Here is a 19,444-nt window from a genome sequence, read left to right on the forward strand (position 1 = left end):
CTGCAGCCTCATCACCTCCCTCTCCAGCCACTGAGAACTTCTTCCCATTCCTCTTTGTCATCTCAGGGCCTTTCCCCTAACATGTCAAGCCCACTCCCATCCCTGAGCTGAGACCAGAGCACATCCTGGTACATGGTAGTCCTGTGCTCAGTCAATGCCACTCTAAGCCTTAGTTTCCTTAGCCAGAAAATGGAGATAATAATGTCTGTTTTTAGTCATGAAGATTCTTGATCACACCCTGAAGAGACCATCTCTGGCACCTTAAGCAGAGGACAACTGTACCAGAAGGATGCTGGGTAGCTTGGAGAATTTTTACAGAGGGACCAGGCTCAGAACAGGCTCAGACCAGGAGGAAGGGGTGCTGGGCAGCCAGGGCACAGCCAAGGGCAGCTGGTCCAGGCACCGTGGCCATTGGAAGCACACACTGGATGCTATTGCAGGTCCCAGTAGAGGGAATTTTGACTTGACCTGGTGTCTCTCTGTCACCTGCTCCTTAATAGTGTGTCCAAGCCTCATCTGTGGGTCAGGTCAAATATTTTTCTGGCCTTTTAATTTTGTTATTAGGGTGAGGCCCAGTCTCTCATCAAGACTCACAGGAGGGGGGACATCCTCAAATGTGGTGGGGAGTTCAGGTTCTCAGTGCATCCATGCAGGGAGGCGTCCATCTCACAGCACCTTGGAGGTGTTAGGAGGATGAAATGACATAACACACGAATCACTGATTCTCAAACATTTCCCGTAAAGGCGGAAGGGATGGAATGTATTCAGGTCAGGAGGTCCAGCCTGGAGCCGGAAGCTGTAAGCTCTTGTAATATTCATTCAACAAACACCTCAATGTGCCAGGCCCTCTTCTCAGCACTGGGAAAACATCAGTGAACAAATGTAATGATACCTCTGCTTGGTTGATCTATATTCTAGTGTTTATCCTTGAAGGCTCGTGTTTTACTTGAAAGCGAATGTAGAGTTTTGCATTTTATTTTGTAATAGGGTAATAATGATGTTACAGGGAGGAGCTAAATTGGACTCCATGTTAGATCTGTTTGTTTTACATTAACCTTTGTATTCTATTGCTTTTGTTACAAATACAGAATGTTACTTTATAGCCTGAAATATGCAGGATAGCCCATTCTCAAACCTCTGACCTTTAAAATTGCAGAACAGAGAATAACATTTGCCTTGTTGGAGGTTTACAAGAACACTGTGACCTGACCTACGTGGACAGCTGCAAGAACAAAAGATTCTGGCACTGAGAAATCTGCAATAACCAATAACACCCCCTCCCCTTCTTAGTATAAAAGAAGCCTGAATTCTAACTCAGGCAAGATGGTTTTTTGACAGACACGAGTCTGCCATCTTCTCGGTCTGCTGGCTTTCCAGATAAAGTCGTATTCCTTGCCTCAACACCTCGTCTCTGATTCTTTGGGCTGTCGTGCGGCGAGCAGAGTGAGCTTGGACTCAGCAACAATAATATCCCCATAACATGTTAGGGCTTGTTTCAATACAAAAGTTATGACTTCCTACTAATGGGCTGGTGGCTGTGCTGCCACCAGAAGATACAGAAAATTGTGTCTTTATGTGCCTATATTTAAGCAAACTCTGGTTGACACCAAGAACAAAGCTTAAACTGAGTTTGGGGTGGAGGAGTAGAAAGTGAGGGTGCCAAGGGCCTGCGGGAGGGGTCAGAGGGTGAGAGGGATGATGGAGAGATTTGGGGCCCTGCCAGCCTCTGCAGAGTCCAGGAACAGAATATTCTGGAAGTGCCTCCTCCTGCCTGAAACACCAGAAAGCATCACAAGCTCTTTCTTTTCAGAGATTTGCACAAGGAGTGGTCAGACTAGCAACAAGAGTGTCACTGGGGGCAGTGGTCAGGGCTGATGGGCAGCTGGCCCAGCTCACCACGGACCTGGACCACTGTGGTCCCCAGGGGGCCTGAGGGATGGCGTGCTGCTGGCAGCAGTGGGCAGACGGGAGCCCGAGGGGCAGGCGGGCTGCAGCTGGGACAAGGGGAGTGACTGCCCTTGGCGGTAGTGCTAAGAGGGTTTGTCAGGGTCAATGCAGGGAGGGAAGGAGGCCCAGAGGGACCACCCACACCCACCCCATGAGCAGCCTCATTTCCCAGATGGGTGGTTTTGGAGAATTTTGTTGCCTAAGGAAGTTCACTCTCCTTCCAGGCAAAGCACTGGAGGGATATATGGGAACAGATGCTGGTTGGAGTGGGAATAAAGGGATGGCCTTGATCTAAGTTCCGCATCCCCGTACCCTTGGGCAGGAGCAGACCCAGAAAAGACCTGATAAGTAAATCCTCAGCAGCCCAGCCTAGCTCCAGAAGAGGCCTCAGGTTAGAGCACACAGGTTTTCTCAGCTAAGAAAGGGTCCCTGAGGACTTGCGCTGTAGCGGGGCAGGTGTTGACCCAATTCTGAGAGGTCACACGTGTCGTGCTCGCTGCAGGTCAAGCACTGCTCTGGATGCATTTGTCCCTCCCAGCAGCCCTATGAGCTCTGTGCTCACTGTCCCCATCTTCACAGGCACAGAGAGGGTAACTGCCCAGGATCACACAGGTAGTAAGAGGCAGAGCTGGGATTTGAATCCCTCATGTGGATTCAGAATCTAAAACTCTGCTTGTCATTCACATTGCACCTTATACTCAAGAGAGATAGAGTAGCCAATATTTTTTTCAGCAGCAACAGTCTGACTAGGTGACATATTTCATTTCTCTATTTCATTTCATCTTCAGGAACATTGTTATTGTCATTCCCATTTTATAGGTGATGAAACTGAGGCTCTGAGTGTACATTATGTAATTTAAACAAAGTCACACAGTTACTCCCTGGCAGAGCCTGGATTTGAATACAGGTCTGTCTCACTGCAAAGCTCAGAAGGTAAATGCTAAGCCCCTTCCCTCCTCTCTTGGGTCCTGGAATCATCTCATGGCTCCTGTGAGTCCTGATCTGGCTGCAGCACCCCCACCTCAGCCAGACCACATCACTAGCAAGCCAACGGAAAGCGCCAGAGAGAGCTTGGAGACCTTCGGCAGGACCTGATGGAGACTTGACACTCTCTCCTCGGCCCACCAGCCTCCTTACAGGGCCCTGTGGACGGGACTCAGTGGCACAGACAAGGGCCACATTGATTAAGAGCTGAAGCTGTCCCCTCCCAAACCCAGGCTGGTAGCCAGGTACCTGAGGCCCCAGGAGGGAAGGGCCCCTCCTCGCTCCTCTCAAAGGTGGATTGAGGAAGGCTGGCTCTGATTTTTCCAAGAAGCTGGTGCAGAGCCAGAGAATGGGAACACCTGTGCCCTGGGCTCTGTTCTGGTTGCGGCTCAGGCCACAGTCTGGGGGTGGCGTCAGCTGGAGTCACCCCTGCGTGGAGGAGGCTCTGGCTGGCTGATGAGGGCAGCCTCTGGCTTCTGCCCTGGGAGACAGGAAGTCCTGCCAGGCAGGGAGCACTGAAAAGACCTGAGGCTTGGGTCCTGGGGACTGATTCATTAACTGTGTGCTAAAGGGCGGGGGGAGGCCCTGACCGCCCAGCAGGTGGGCTTGGGGGCCGCAGCTCCCCTCCCCAGACCCCTGGACCCAAGGCACCTCCCTTCCCTCTGCCTTTGGAGACAGACTTGTGTGGGCATCTCTCAGCTCCTCCCCCAGCCTGTCCATCAAGGCTGCAGGGAATATGGAGACCATCTGGCCAACTCTCCCTCCCCTGACCCTTCTTCTCCACTTGGTATATTTTTCAAACTTAAACTTTATTTTCTTAAAAAGGTAATATATGTTCATGGTTCGAAATCTAAATGCTCTAAAAAGCCACACATTGAGAAACCTCCCTTCTACGTGTGGCCCCATCCACTCTCCCTGCAGCTCCCTGCCCCCATCAGTACCAGGTAACTGCTCCACTGCACTTACCTGGGCCCTTCCTGTGCTTCTTAATGCAAATCAAACATATACAGATGTCTTTAATTTTATTTCTCCCCCTTTAATTACATAAAAAATAGCATCTTCTACATTGATCTGTATCTTAGTGTTTTCACTTAATATATCCTGCAGATATTTCCTTATCATTACTTGAGAGCATCCTCACTTTTTCCAGCTGTACAGGATGGAAACCCTCTTATGGCTCCACCATGGTTGGTTTGTTAACTGGAATCCTGAAGATGAGCACTTGGGTTTTTTCCAATTTTTCCAAACTTATTTTCAAATGAGATCTTGAGTGGAAGCTTGATGCATGCCAGGCTGCTCTGGTTACAGAAAGTGGTTGGTGACACCAACACACTACTTAAAATCCCCACCAGCGCACCAGAACCTAGGGCTTCAGATAGCACAGCTCAATAAATTATGATTTTAGCCTAATCTTTTTGGATGGAAAACAGCCTCAGATAAGGGACAAGACTCACTTGTGGTCAGGAGTCATCTTGTGCCAGCATTGCAGGTAGAAAGCAGATCTCTTGGGCTCTGCTCTGCATGCTACTCATGGTTCATCCCAGGGGGACCAGACCAGGGCTGTCGGGCCACGTGACTGGAGAGTCAGGACCACATGTGACTGTGGACCCAGCCGTGGTCCCAGATCTGCCTCTCTCTCACTCTGGGCTTCCGTTTCCTCTTCTCCTGCTTGGGATGAGCTCCTCTGTAATTGCAGCACAAAGAACTTTGCATTTCCTAAAGGAAACACGAGCTCCCCAAACAGGGCGAGAGCATAGAGGCTGCTGAGCTGGACTCTGAAGAAGTGGAAAGTCAGGAAAGTGCAGGAACAAGGGTGTCTGGGAGACCTTAGCCTGTGGAGGCACCTGGAAGCAGTCTGTATTTTTTTTTTTTTTAATTTTATTTATTTATTTATTATTTTTGGGGGGGTACACCAAGTTCAATCAACTGTTTTTATACACATATCCCCGTATTCCCTCCCTTCCTTGACTCCTCCCCGCCTCAAGTCCCCCCAGCAGTCTGTATTTTTGAAAAGCATCACTGGAGAGTTGTACCACTGATAAGGGACTGAGGAAACCCATGTTATGAAAGACGAACATATTTACTGTCAAGCAGAGGCTATGGGGAAGGAGGGTCTGTCTAATCAGGAAGGATGGAACCAATAAACCGGACTCAGCAGGCAAGAGGGAAACAAGCAGAGAGGATGCACAGAGGGGAGGGACCAGCGTCCATCTCTGCATCTGTCTCCAAGACGGGCACAGTCCAGGGGCACCGGGAAGAGGCAGGGTTGGGGGGGGACCAGGGGTCTCTGGCACCCCCTTCCCCATCTTGTAGATGAGGAAACTGTCTCACCCAGCAGTGGGTGACCTCCTCAGGGTGACGTGGCAGAACTAGGGTGGATGGGGCAGAGTCCCAGCCTGGAGGATGCTGCTGCCACACTTGGAACAGGCAGCGTGGGTCAGAGGGAAGACAGCCGGCCTGGGAACCGGGAAACCTGGGTCCTGTCTCTGACTCTGCCAGACACAAGGTGACTCTGGACACGTCCTGCCCTCTCCCTGGGGCCCAGCTGCACCTCCTGTATGAGGAGAGGGTTGGACTAAGCAGAGGACTTTACACTTTCTTTTGAGCTCCAAAGTGCAGGGACTGGACTTTGCCTTGGAATTGTGACTAATGACCCTTAACCCCCCAAACAGGAGGGGTGGAGCAGCTGCCCTCAGGAACCACGGGGCTTGGACAATGGGCACCTCAGGTGAGCCCTTTACTCAGCAATTCTTTTACTAAACCTCAGAGGCATGTCCATCCTCCTGGGAAGTGGGGTCCATGGGTGGTGTTCAATTTGATTCATGAACAGGTTAGAATATGATATTCCTGGCACCCAGGCTTGCGGAGGTCAATGAATACCTGCTTTTGTGGATGAAAATTTAGTCAATAGTCAATCTAAGAAAGAAATGGAAATCTTATTGGAGCCAACCTGAGGGTTATGGTCAGGCAGGCAGTCTCTCAGGAAGCTCTGAGGACTGTTCTGAACAGGTAAGCAGGGAGGCCAGCATGTGTGTGTCTTGGGGGAAGGGGTGCCTGCAACCAAGCACACAGCCTGGGACAGGTTACTGCCCTTCAGGAGGGACAGGCATCTTAGTTAACGGTTTTAGTGCTTTTCTAAGTATGGGAAGATGCAAGAGACTGTGTTCATAAAAAATTCTCCTGCAAATACTTCACTGTCTGAGGGCCGATTCTGCCAGTTTTCCCGGAGCACAAAGTGCCTTATCTTGATATTTTCTGTGAATTCCTTTCACGGTGGACTGTAGGTCAGCAACTGCGGTGGCTAATGCCTTGATTCTTGTAGGACTGGGTGGTGGGTAACAGTCTTTATTACACAATCCCCTCCATTCCTGTGTTAATTTCAATCAAGGTTTGGGAAGCATTTTTGACCATTTTGTGCCAGGGCTAGGAATGCTCATTCCCAGATCGGGCGAGGATTTCACTGCTAGGCCACTCAAGTGCTGTTACTCGGCAAGTCCTGGTAACAGGAGCCAAAATCCTCTGGACCAGCTGCCTTACTCGTCTGTCACCTCCAGGAAATGGTTCCCTCCTGTTGCTTCTTCCCATGTCTAGTGTCACACTATTACAATCCTGGGTCTTATACATCAGGTCAATGGTTTCAAGTCGCTTGGTCATCGTTATTTTTATTGGAGGCTCAACCACAGACTTTTTAAAGCAAGAAACAATAATCTTAGAAAAAACACACAGTACAAATAATATAGCCTGTGACATGAATGAGGTCATAAGTGTTATCTTCTAAGGATTACATGGCTGGGGCCAGAAGAAGAAAATTCATCTTTATGGTGGAGCAGGTATTTCTGCCCTTGGGAGGCCTGGTTAACACACACTGCAGATGCACACTGCACGCTAGAGGGGAGGGAGGAGGCCCAAATGGGCAGAGAATAGTTTTATGTTTAAATTTTTCTTGTGTTGCCTTAAATATGAATTTTATTTCATTCCTTCTTAAGATTTTCCTGCCACAGTGACCTCCTGGGAGCCCTCCCCATCCACCCAACCTGCCACTGGGTGAAGGTCCCATGCTCCGTCCCAGTGCAGGAGTGAGTGGCAGCAGTGGGCGTCCTTCCCCTGCCCCTCCCCCACAGCTCTGCTGGCCTGGCCCCTCTGGCCCTGGGGACACGAGGATGCTGGGCTCTGAGCCTTTGTGGCTGAGATTAAATGAGGAAGGAGGCTTCAGGTGACTTCTGGGCCATCCGTTACTGGAAAGTGCTGCAGGTCTCAGGGCACACATGCACAGGGACACACACGTGCGCCCACATACAGCGTGCACACAGGCACACCTTTAACGAGAGGCATCCAGGAGCTCACGGGGCCCCTTCAAGATCTAGGGGGCAGGATATTGGGCATTGAGGGGACCCAACCTCTGCTCTCCTAAGGCTGGGACACTCCACAGGCTCTGGCTGAGGTGGGGGGGAGGCGGTGGGCTGGGTCACAGAAAGGGCGGTTTGGGTGAGGAGGGAAGGCTGCTGGGCTGCCTCTGAGCTCTAGGCAAAGCTGAGGCAGTTACGATTAGGGGATTCTGTGGGTTTGTGTTTCTTTCTTTCTTTTATCTTTAAAAGCTTAAACAAAAGAACATTACGGATTTGGGATAAGGGACAAGACTTTATTATGACTGGCTGAAGGGGCTGATGGGAAACAGCAGTTCTGGGGAATTAAAAATATATATACACATTTCATAGATCACATTGTACTTGAGTCCCAGAGAAGCAGGAAGAGCAGCAGAAAGCAAGAGGCCGGGACACACTCAAGCAGGGCGGTTCCTCTGACTGTGGCTGCAGCAACACCCACCCCCACCCCCACCCTGCCTGCCCGAGAAAATATGAAAAGAAACCTCCCCTTTAAGAACAGGGTCTCCCAGGGACTTCCCTGGTGGCACAGTGGTTAAAAATCTGTCTGCCAATGCAGGGGACACGAGTTCGAGCCCTGCTCGGGGAAGACCCCACATGCCGTGGAGCAACGAAGCCCGTGTGCCACATCCACTGAGCCTGTGATTTAGAGCCGCACAAGCCACAACTAATGAGCCCGTGTGCCACAACTACTGAAGCCTGTGCGCCTAGAGCCCGTGCTCCCCAGCAAGAGAAGCCACCCAATTGAGAAGCCTATGAATCACAATGAAGAGTAGCCCCTGCGCGCCGCAACTAGGGAAAGCCCATGTGCAGAAACAAAGACCCAATGCAGCCAATAAGTAAATAAATAAATAAATTTAAAAACAACAGAGTCCTCCAGTAATTTTTGCCCTAGCGATCAGAAAAAAGAAAAGGAAAATAAAACACCCAGGCTGACATCAGCTTTACGGCTGGCAGTGGCCATGTTCCTCTCCCTGCAGAGGCAGGACATGCTGTTGTGAACACGGAGGCAGGAGGGCCGCATCGCTGCGCCTCACCAGCACTGCAGACTGTGGTCTTCAGGACCCTGGGGTTCTTCGCCAGCTCCTTTCTGGATGCCCTAGAGAGTGTTCCCTTTCTTCCTTTAAGATGCCCTCTAGGTGGTGGGTGTTTAGGAAGCCTGCAAACATCCTGGAGCCCATCTCACGTGGGGCTGAGCACCAGGTGGGGCCCCGGGACCCAAGGTCTCTGCTTTAATCCTGCTGCGCACTGGAAATTGCTGACCTCCAGGGATGTTTTTTAATTAAAGGGGAAGCGCAATGTACACACCCCTCCACTGGGAGAAACTGAGGCCCAATGCCTAGCTGCCCACCCCTACCAACCCCCGCGCCCACACCCACACACACCAGCTAACGCACCACCAGGGGGACAGCAATGCTTTGGCAATGAGGCCCCTCAGAGGCCCAGGGTGTGAACCGCTGCACAGAGGGCTGTGTGATATGGAGTCAGCACCTTAGGAGGTGGGAGGGAGGCGGTGGGCAGAGAAGGAAGACGTCTCAGGGTCCCGACTGATCAGAAGAAGGAAAATAGGAAGTGGTGGTCAGGATACAGGAGAGGAGAAAACAAAGGATGACCAGAAAAGGGCCAAAAAGCAGAAAATGTAAAAAGATGGGAGCAGCAAGAGAAAGACGCAGAACAGGGTATGGGCAACTACACACAACAGAAAGGAGACAGGGCAGAAGGAAGGAAGCAGGAAAGAAAGCAAATGAATGGGGAAGGATGTGAGGAGAGAGTGGAGCCAGGAAGAGGACATCAGAACTTGGTAAAGAAACTTCCAATTAGAAAAGGAATAGGGAGCCCCGGGTCAATCCTTAGTCCCTACAAAATCCCTTTGGGCCAAGTATGTCCTGTCAGCCATGTAAATCAGCAGGTTAATGGCTGTCAAGATCACCATGGCTAACAGCCAGTTGTTGGTCCCAGATGTACAGCAAGGAGGTGAGCCTGTCACAACAGCTTATGTCTCTGGACCGCTGGGGCTGCCCGCCAAACTTCACATCAAACTGGTAGAGGGGCCAGAAGACCACGGCAGTGGCATAGAAGAAGATGGAGAGCACAGTCTGCTCCGACAGGAAACGGGGGAAGGAGACAGGCAGCTTTTTATCTTTGTCGCAGTTAGACCTGTTCACCGTGAAGTTCACAGCCCCCAGGATGAAGCAGATGGAGTACACGGCCACACTCCACACCAGGGACGGCTGGTGCAGGTACAGGCAGGGGCTGCTGATGTAGGTGAAGACGACACAGGCCACAAAGTTCTCCAGCATCCTCAGCGTGCCTGGCAAGGTGGGCACAAAGCAGACCATGTCTTCAGGCCGGACACAGCCCCAGGTCACTTCGGTGGCGTAAAGCGCAGCAGCCACGCAGGCGAATGCAGTGGTGGTGATGGCGTGGTTTCTGGTGGTGCCTGGAGACAAGAACCGGATGTAGGTGGTGCCGAAGATGATGGAGGCTGAGAGGCAGACGATGGCGAAGTAGAAGGCGTGGGCATAGAGAAAGGCATCCCAGGAGCAGGGAAGACGGGGCTGGAGCCCACATAACGCCACTGTGAAGATGAGGACGGTCACGGCGAAGCAGAAGCACCAGATGAACGTGCACCAGTTAATTACGCCTCCACTCAGAGTGTCCTTACTGGCCAGCAGTGAGAAGGGCACGCAGGTGGAGAGCAGCTGCCCCAGGTGGAGGAAGAAGCCCACGATGCGCGTGGAGCCCAGGCCTGAGGACGCGCACATGGTGATGGGGATGGTCAGGCAGGGCTCCCTCAGGGGTGTTGTAACCTCGCTTGTTTCACAACCAAAGGCTTGTGAAGAGTTAAGCATGTCTCCGGGGTTTGATGGACTGGTTCCTGTTTTGCTTTGCCTGTTTTGACTTGTTCCTCTCTTTGTCCTTTTTTCTCTAGAAATACATGATCACTGACCCCTAGAACATCGACCCTCTGATCAGGACAATGTAAGGACCACACTCACGTTTTCACTCCAGCAGGGTGCGTTGTGATTAATGTAAACTTCTCAAACATAGAAGAGCAGGGCCAGCATGCAGCCTGCATCCTTTCCCGCTTCCCTTCTTGTGTATGTCGTGGCTAAACCTTGAGGTTTGGGGAGCTGGTGCTTCTGAGCAGTAAATCACCTTCTCCCTTGGTTGCTGGCTTCCCTAAGATAAAGCTACTTTTCTTCTAGTCAACCCTTATCTCTCACCATTGGGTTACTCGGGGACAAGCAGCCGAGCCTGAGCTGGGTGACAGTGTTGTGCAGCCGGGCACAGTCAGGTCCCCAAAGCCCTGGAACTCCACCTGGTCCTGGGGCGCGGAGGGGAGTGCGGCTGGGAAGGTCGGGGCGCCAGCTGCTGCCTGGGAGCATCTACAGGTATGTTCTAGCAGCTGCTGAACTTGTTAGTTTCAGGAAGTTTCCCTCCCCACTTACAGCCCCTCCCCACTCATAGCTCACAGCCTGTTTTTGCTTTCTGTTGATAGAAGGCAACTGGCCTTCGAAGGACCAGCTGAGCCCTTGACGGAGTGAGTAGAGGGGTGTGCCCCCCGGGAGCCCCCTGCCCCCCCGTTTGGGCATCTTCTTTGTCCTTTGGAACTTCGGGGTCATTCTGGACACCGCAGGAGGGGGAAGTGACTTGTCTGGGACTCTGTACCAGTCTCTCCCCAGGAGAGAATTTGTTTGTTTGCTTGAAATCTGTTCTGGGGAAGCCAGTGAAGTGAAGTGGGGGTCTACATCCATCTCTTCTCGAAGTCCACTGGGCTGGACCTTGGCAGACTGGCAAAACTATAGCTATGGCCCTGTCACCATGGAAGAAAACTTCCTTTTCTTTTTTTTTTTTTTTAATTATAAAACAACCTGGCCCATGTAAGTTTTCGATTCTGAAGAACGGTGAAGAATGGGTCTCTAAATGATGCCACTATTTTGCAGTTAGAGCTGTTTTGTCAAGGACCAGGTGAGTGGGAGGAAATTCCCTGTGCAGGCCTTCCTGGTGCTCCCTACTGAGTGTTCTTCCAACTAGGGCACTAAATTAATGCTTCAAAGGGAGAAACTGAACTGTGAAAAGCCTACCCCCTTTACAGATGAGTCTCTGCGGGCAAGGGAGGAAGAAGAGGGTCAGCTTCTTGGGAATTGAATCCACCCCAGCCGCTGTGGTTCCCATCCTGATGCCCCAGGCAGGGGCTACCCAGGGTCCGCGGCCTCCCTCCCCCCAGTCTCTGGAAGGAGGCGGAGTCCCAGTGCACCAGGCACAGCCTCAGCGCCCCCACAGTATGAGGAAGAACGTGGTCTGAAGTAGCCTCTCCCTTTAAGACCCTACAAGGCACTCAGTTTGGCCAGAGTGTGTCCCCTACTGGGGGAAGGGGAGGAGTGGGGATGGATTTCCACTAAGAGAATTCCCCGCAGGAGGTCTGAATGCACAAGGACAGTTAGTTGACTATTACAGGACTTATACTCTGTTTTCCACCTCACACCTCCTAAACTGGAAAAACGCCCATCCTGCATACCCAGGTGATCCACAGTAAAGGGTGGAAACGTTCATTAGCATTTTTTCACCCACCGCCCAACATGGGCTGATGCACGGACGCTGGTGACGATTATGTTGGCAGTGATGAAGGGCGCCCTGTTCTAGACAAAGCCCAACACCTGTCTCTCCGTGTTTGGCTTCTTGAGTGAAGAGCAGGGAAGCCTGAGTTGGGTAACACTGCCACAAGCTAAGGGGCCCCCAGAAGCTAAAAGGGGCAAGGATGGTCCCTCCGCTGGAGCATCAGAGACAGCACAGCCCTGCTGACACCTTGGTTCAAAATTCTGGCCTCCAGACTGTGAGGGAATAAATTCCTCTTGTGATGAGCCAGGAGGCTTGTGATAATTTGTTGCAGTAGCCCTGGGAAACCAAGAGGAATTTCCAGAAGTGAAGAAAATATTCTTTGACATATTTTTAAAAAGTTTCCAAGAAAGTTTGCTGACCTCCTGCTCCAGAGCATGGTGGGCACATGGATCCAAGGACCCCTTGTCATAACCCTGTGGTCCCCAGTGTCTGAGACTCACGGGGGAGGATCCACTGATCTAGAGAAGGGTGGTCAGTCCATGCACAGGAGCCAGGAGGGAAGGTGATAAGGGAAGGGGATGGAGAGGACTAAGGCCCCCTGGAGAGGACCAGCTGCATCTGTCGGGGGTGGTAGAAAAGCAAGATGCAGTATGGGTGACACGGTCTCGTGTTTATTAAATGGGAAAAAATCTACAGGTACCCCTAAAAACATGTGTACATATATCTACACACATGTATAAATATGATGTGAGAGCATGTGAAGTGTGCTGAAGGCTGTATGTGAAGTTGAGGACATGGATGCTCCCTGGATGGAGGGGTGGACGCTCCTGTGAGCAGGCAGGAAGGCTGGCCACGCCACAGAGGGGAGACCGGGCACATGTGAGATGATCAGAGTCCTGCTTTATGTCAATTATACATGAGAAGAAGAAATTATAGAAAATCCTAAACACAGATGAGAATGGAAAACAATGTAAAGTAAAGGGCATAGCAGCTGCTCAGCTCCAGCCACGCCCCCTCCTAAGGGAACACATTCCAGGGACACCACATCTCCTGAGGCTTCAAAAGGAGCTGGAAATCTGGGTTCTCAAATGAAATGAATACACTGAAGCTACCAAACACTTTAGAAAGAAATGTTATGGATTCTACACCGTCTCTTCCTGAAAATGCTGTGAAGGAGCATCAAACACATCCCTGGGCCACCTCCAGTACAAACTGGTTTGCAACCCCTGACCTGGAGCAAATCAAGCTTGCACATGCTTATGTCCAGAGTGTGGCCAGGGCCTTCTGGGGAACCTTTTGAGGGGGAGGGGGAGGGGGAGGGGGAGTGGAGGGGGAGGGGGAGGGGGAAAGGTAGCTGGTATGAACTGTGTCCCATGTGCCAGTCTCTCTGATGAGCCCTTCACATGCTTTTATTCATTCAATTACCACAAAGTAGGTAACAAGCCCATTGCACAGATGGAGAAACTGAGATACTGTTAAGTAACTTGCCCAGGATCATCCAGCTATGAAGTGTCTCCTCCAGGCCCCACAGCCTCCTTATAACTCGCCTCCTCCTTTTTTCCTTTGTCCCAGCCATAAGCTTCCCAGCTTACTGTCTTCCGAGTCTGCATGCCTGGCTGCTGGGCAGGCAGGGCTCAGCCACATCAGCGAAGACCACTGCCATTGCATTGAAGGAGACGCTCACGACCATGTCCACTGCCACCCCCGCCACAGCATCTGCCTCCGGTCTGTGCTCCCCCATCCAGATCCTGAGACTCTTCCGCGTCCTGCAGCTGCTCTCCACCTGTGCGGCCTTCTCCCTGGTGGCCAGCGTGGGCACCTGGAGGGGTGCCATAAGTAACTGGTACATATTCACCTGGGCCTTCTGCTTCATCGTGACCCTCTTCATCCTCATAGTCGAGTTATGTGGGCTCCAGTCCTGCTTCCCCTTCTACTGGTACAACTTTCCCATCAACTATGCCTGCTTTGCCACCCTCTTCTGCCTCTCGGCCTTCATACTCTTTGGCACCACCTACAACCAATTATTGTCTCAGGACCACGCCATCACTGCCACTGCATTCTCCTGCATCGCTGCTGTGGCTTATGCCACTGAAGTGGTCTGGACCTGGGCCTGTTACCTGCCAGGTGATGTCACCAGTTTTATGGGCACCATGTATGGCTCGCTCAAGCTGCTGGAGAACTTTGTGGCCAGTCTCATCTTTGCCTTTATCAGCGGCCCCCATGTGTACCAGCCCCAGCCGGCCCTGTTGTGGTGTGTGGCCGTGTACTCCATCTGCTTCATCCTGGGGACCGTGGCCCTCCTGCTGGGCCTGGTTGACTTCGACAATAGGCAGCCTGTCCTCTTCCGCATTTCCCTACTGGGGCTGAGCCTGCTCTCCGTCCTCCTCTACACCAGCGCTGTGGTCCTCTGGCCGCTCTACCAGTTCAGCGAGAAGTTGGGTGGCCAGCCCCAGCGGTCCAGCGATGTGAGCTGCAGAGATGAGCTCCCCTCCACGATGTGCATCTGGGACCAACAATTGGCTGTGGCCATCCTGACAGCCATCAACCTGCTGATTTACGTGGCTGACACGGTGTACTGGGCCCTCCAGGTATTTGTCAGGGACCGAGGATCAGCCCAGGGGCTCCCAATTCCTGCTTCCCTCTGAGTTCTTACGTCTTCTGATGTCCTCTTTCTGTCCCCTCTCTCCCTTCTCACATCCTTCCCCACTCATCTCGCTCTCTCTTCAGTTTCCTTCCCTCCTGCTCTGTCTGCTTCCTGTTGTGTGTGGGGCCCACATTCTCTTTTGCCTCTTTCACTTGCTGCTCTTCAGTTTTTCTACATTTTCTGCTTTTTGGCCCTTTTCTGGTTGTCCTTTGTTTTCTCATCTCCTGTGACCTGACCACCTCTTCCCATTGTCCTTCTTTTGATCAATTGGGACCCCGAGACTTCTTCCTTCTCTGCCCACCACCCCCTCCCACCTCCTAAGGTGCTGACTCCACATCACGCAGCCCTCTGTGCAGCTGTTCACACCCTGGGCCTCTGGAGGGACCTCATTGCCGAAGCATGACTGTCCCCATGGCGATGCCCTAGTTGTGGTGTGTGTGGGGATTTGGGGGTGGGGGTGGGTAGCTAGGGATTTGAACCTCTTTCTCCCAGAGGAGAAAAAAAAAAAATCTCTGTAGGTCAATGATTTCTAGTGACAGGAGGATTAAAGCAGAGACCCCGGATCCCTAGACCCTAACTGGTGCTCAGCCCCACCTGAAATTGCCTCCAGAATGTTTGCAGGCTTCCTAAACCCCACAGCCTAGAGGCCATCTTAGAGGAAGACAGGGGTGGATGCCTTCCATCCTAACTGGTCTCTGGGGAGTCAGAAAAGGAGCTGGCAGAGAACATCATGGTTTTGTGGGTATATGTCTTGCCTTGTGTGTGTTTGTTTGCGTGCAGTGTGTGTGTGTGTGTGCACGCGCGCGTGCCCCTGTGCTCATGTGCATTGAGACCAGCAGGCCTTTACAGTAACTGGTGGCCAGAAATGCATCACAAGCCTTCGTCCTCTCTTATTCTCAGCTGGCATGCTTCAGAGCCCAGCATCCTCGTGTGCCCAGGGCCAGAGGGGCCAGGCCAGCAGAGCTGTGGGGGAGGGGCAGGGGAAGGACCCCCACTCTGCCACTCACTCCTGTACTGGGATGACGCATGTGATTTTCATACAGTAGCAGATGGGTGGATGGAGAGGGCTCCCAGGAGGCAGTAAGCATGGCAAGAAAATCTAAAGAAGAAATGAAATAAAATCGCTTTTTAAGGCAAGAAAAATTTAAACATAAAAATTTTCTCTGCCCATTTAGGCCTCCTCCGTCCCCTCTAGTGTGCAGTGTGCATCTGCTGTGTGTGTTAACCAGGCCTCCCCAAGGGCAGAAATACCTGCTTCACCATAAAGATGAATTTTCTTCTTCTGGTGCCAGCCATGTAACTCCTAGAAGATACCAATGCTGACTCATGACTTTACTACTATGACTAGCTACACTACTTGTATTCCGCCTATGTTACAAGGTTATTGTTTCTTGCATCACCAGATGTGTCACTGAGCCTGTGATAAAAATGATGATGAGGAAGTGACTTGAAACGATTGACCTGATGCATAGTCTCTAAGACCCAGGACTGTGATAGTGTGACTCTAGATATGGGAAGAGGCAACAGGAGGGAACCTTTTCCTGGAGCTGACAGACGAGCAAGACAGCTGGTCCAGAGGCCCTTGGTTCCTGTTACCAGGACTAGGTGAGTAACAGCACCTTGAGCGGCCTATCAATGGACTCCTCACCTGACCTGGGAATGAGCGTTCCTAACCCTTGAGACAAGTTGGTCAAAGATGCCTCCCAAACTTTTACTGAAACTAAAACTGAAAGGGAGGGATTGTGTAATAAAGACTACTGCGCACCACCCAGTTCTACAAGAATCAAGTCCTCAGCCACTGCAGTCGCTGACCTGCAATCCACCCTGGAAGGAATTCAGGGCTAAGAGCAGGATGGGGCACTTTGTGCTCTGGGAAAGCTGGCGGAACCAACCCTCAGCTAGGTATCCACGGGGGAAAGTTTTATGAACCCAGTTTCTTGCATCTTCCCAGACTTAGAAAAGCACTGGACCATTAACTAAAGTGTCTGCTCCGAGCAAATAACGGTAACCTTCTAACAAGACGTGTGCTTGACTGCACGCGCCCCTCACCAAGGTCACAGACATCCTGGCTCCCCGCCCCTTCCCTCTTCCGAACTGTGCTCAGAGCTTTCTGACAGGCAGTGTCCCAGGTTCTGATCCTCAGGTTGGCGCGCATAAAATTTCCATTTCTTTCTTAGATGGAGTATTGATTAATTTTTTTCATCGGGAAAGCAAGTATACATTGATCCACAAGTCTCCATGCAAGGAATTTCACATTCTTATATTTCCCAAATCAAATTGAACACAACCCTGGGACCAAATTCCCAGGAGGAGGGAAATTCCTCTGTGGTTTAGTAAATAATTGCATAGTTGCCCAGGAAGGGCTCACTAGAGGTGCTCATTGTCTAAGCCTTATGGGTCATCAGGGCAGCTGCTCTATCCCTCCTGTTTGGTGGGGATTAAAGGTCATTTGTCAAATTTAAGACAAGGTCCAGTCCCCTCACTATGGAGCTGAAAAGAAAATTTAAATTCCTCTGCTTAGTCCAAACTTCTCGTCATAGAGGAGGTGCAGCTGGACCCCAGGAGGGGGCATGACGTGTCCAGAGTCACCCTGTGTGTGGCGGAGTCAGAGACAGGACCCAGGTTTCCCGGTTCCCAGGCTGGCTGTCTTCCCTCTGCCACACGCTGCTTGTTCCAAGTGTGGCAGCAGCATCCTCCAGGCTGGGACTCTGCCCCATCCACCCTAGTTCGGCCACAAACCTGCCACGCCACCCTGAGGAGGTCACCCACTGCTGGGTGAGTCAGTTTCCTCATCTACAAGATGGGAGAGGGGGTGCCAGAGACCCCTGGTCCCCCACCAACCCTGCCTCTTCCCGGTGCCCCTGGACTGTGACCGTCTTGGAGACTCAGATGTGGAGATAGAAGCTGGTCCTCCCCTCTGTCCACCCTCCCTGCTTGTTCTCCTCTTGGCCGCTGGGTCCTGTTTATTGGCTGCATCCTTCCTGATTAGACAGATCCTGCTTCCCCACGTCCTCTGCTTGGCCGTAAATGTGTTTCTCTTTCACAACATGGGTTTCCTCAGTCTCTTAGCAGTGGTCCACCCTCCAGTGATTCTTTTCAAAGACACAAACTGCTTCCAGGCAGCTCCACAGGCTGAGGTCTCCCAGATGCCTTTGTTCCTGCACATTCTTGACTTTCCTCTTCTTCAGAGTCAAGCTCAGTGTCCATTAATAAAAGCCATTACTTTTTTATTGAAACAAGGCCTGACATATTAGGGCCCTATTACAAAGTAGAATGTAAAATCTGATTCACTTTCAATAAAACATGAAGCTTCAGAGATAAACACTATAAAAAGATCCACCAAGTAGGGGTATCTTCCCCTTTGTTCACTGATGTCCTGCCAGTCTGAGAAGAGGGCCTGGCACATGGCAGGTGTTTCCCAGGCCCAGGTCCTGAGGACCTGAGACACTCAGACGATGGGAGAGGAGGAGGAGGAAGAGGGAGAGAAAGATGGAGGAGAGGCTGAACAACAGGAGGTGAATCATTCCAGGGAAGGTTTCCTGACTCAGGTGAGTGATGCTGAGAGACCTAGTGATGAGAAGGTACATACATCTTGAGTTGCCAATGTGGTACTCACTGGTGACTAGTGAGAATGGTTCCATGGAGAGGTGGGAACAGAAAGCAAAGATGGGGTTAGAGCCAATGAGAGGAGGGAAAATGGAGAGGGAGGTGTAGGTCATGTTCAAGATGCTTGTGTGGAAGGATGCAAAGGAGGATAGCTGGGTGAGTGTAGGTTAGAGAGTTTGCTTTTGTTTTGTTTTAAACTGCAAGATACTACAATGTGACTTGCACGTGATAGGTGCCAATATATGTTGGTTAAATTCCATTTTCTCATGTCTGGGCTTGAAACTCAGGCCCACTGAATGCTGACCCTCACTCTCTCATTGTTCTGGGATACTTTCTTCTCCAAGCCAGGGATGGGCCTTGTGCTGCTGCAGAAGGAGAAGAGATTTGAGTTGTCAGTTCTCCTACACAATGAGGAATTCCCAAGCATCTTTTCCCCTAACAGGAATTCAAGTCCTGGACCTACCACTGAATCCCTCTATGGCTTTGGCCAAGTAACTTAATCTCCCTGTACCTCAGCTTCCTCATCATAAAATGAGCAGAAAAATTGCATTTTCTGTAAATGACATCATACATGTGATGCATCTAGAACTGTGCCTGGTGCCCAGCAAGCCCTTGATAAATGTTGGCCACTGTGTTATCTGGTCCTCATGCTGTGCTGGGGTGTGTGACATGTACTCGCTCAGGGAGGAGAGGAGCTCTGTCAGGTGGGGGAGCTTAAGGAGGAAGGATGCTTAGCTCAGACACGAGACCTCTTATTCCAATGTCAAGTGAGAATGGTTTCATCCCTCGTCCGTCCTTCCTCCCATCACTCCATCCTTCTCCTTCCTCACCGGCAGAGCACCAGGGCCTGGGGCAAGTTCTGGGAATAATGAGATGAGCAGAGGAGCAGCCCCGACCTCCAGGACCTCAGAGGAGAGCAGCGGAGGAGGAGAGAGGGAAACCCAGTAGCACAACCCAGAGAGGGCTACGTCGGGAGAGAGGTGGGGGCAGCCTGGGGAACAGCCAGCTCCTCCTCCTCCTCCGTGACTCCCCAGGGCCCGGGACAGCCCTCAGCACCCAAGAGATGCTCCGTAAACATGTGCTGAGGGAAGAGAAGCTTGATCATCACACTTTGACGACTGTCTTTCGAGCACTTGCTGTGAGCCAGGCCCTGGTGGGTCAACTCATCCCCATACCTACTCTCTGACGAGGCCCCGTGAGTGCCGTGCTGAGAGGAAGCAAAGGCTGGAGAGGGTCTCTGAGATTCTGCTTGTCTGAGACAGGCTCAGGGAGGTGAACTGACGTCCCCAGCGTCTCGGAACAGAGGCGAGTGGTTCTA

At 51.6% G+C, this 19,444-nt stretch overlaps 1 protein-coding gene and 1 pseudogene across 1 annotated transcript in view; one reads left to right on the forward strand and one right to left on the reverse strand.

Moving 5' to 3' along the window:
- Window positions 1-7,249: 7,249 nt before the first annotated feature.
- LOC130844539 (myeloid-associated differentiation marker-like) lies at window positions 7,250-12,312 on the reverse strand (annotated as a pseudogene).
- A 214-nt stretch (window positions 12,313-12,526) lies between these two features.
- LOC130844540 (myeloid-associated differentiation marker-like) overlaps window positions 12,527-19,444 on the forward strand; it is a 38,284-nt gene continuing 31,366 nt past the window's right edge. The window contains exons 1-2 of the mRNA XM_057720733.1: window positions 12,527-12,572; window positions 13,449-14,464. Coding sequence (XP_057576716.1) covers window positions 12,527-12,572; window positions 13,449-14,464 — 1,062 coding nt within the window. The remainder of the gene's footprint in view (window positions 12,573-13,448; window positions 14,465-19,444) is intronic.

Source organism: Hippopotamus amphibius, chromosome 2, assembly GCF_030028045.1.
Source record: "Hippopotamus amphibius kiboko isolate mHipAmp2 chromosome 2, mHipAmp2.hap2, whole genome shotgun sequence".
Taxonomy (NCBI): Eukaryota; Metazoa; Chordata; class Mammalia; order Artiodactyla; family Hippopotamidae; genus Hippopotamus; species Hippopotamus amphibius.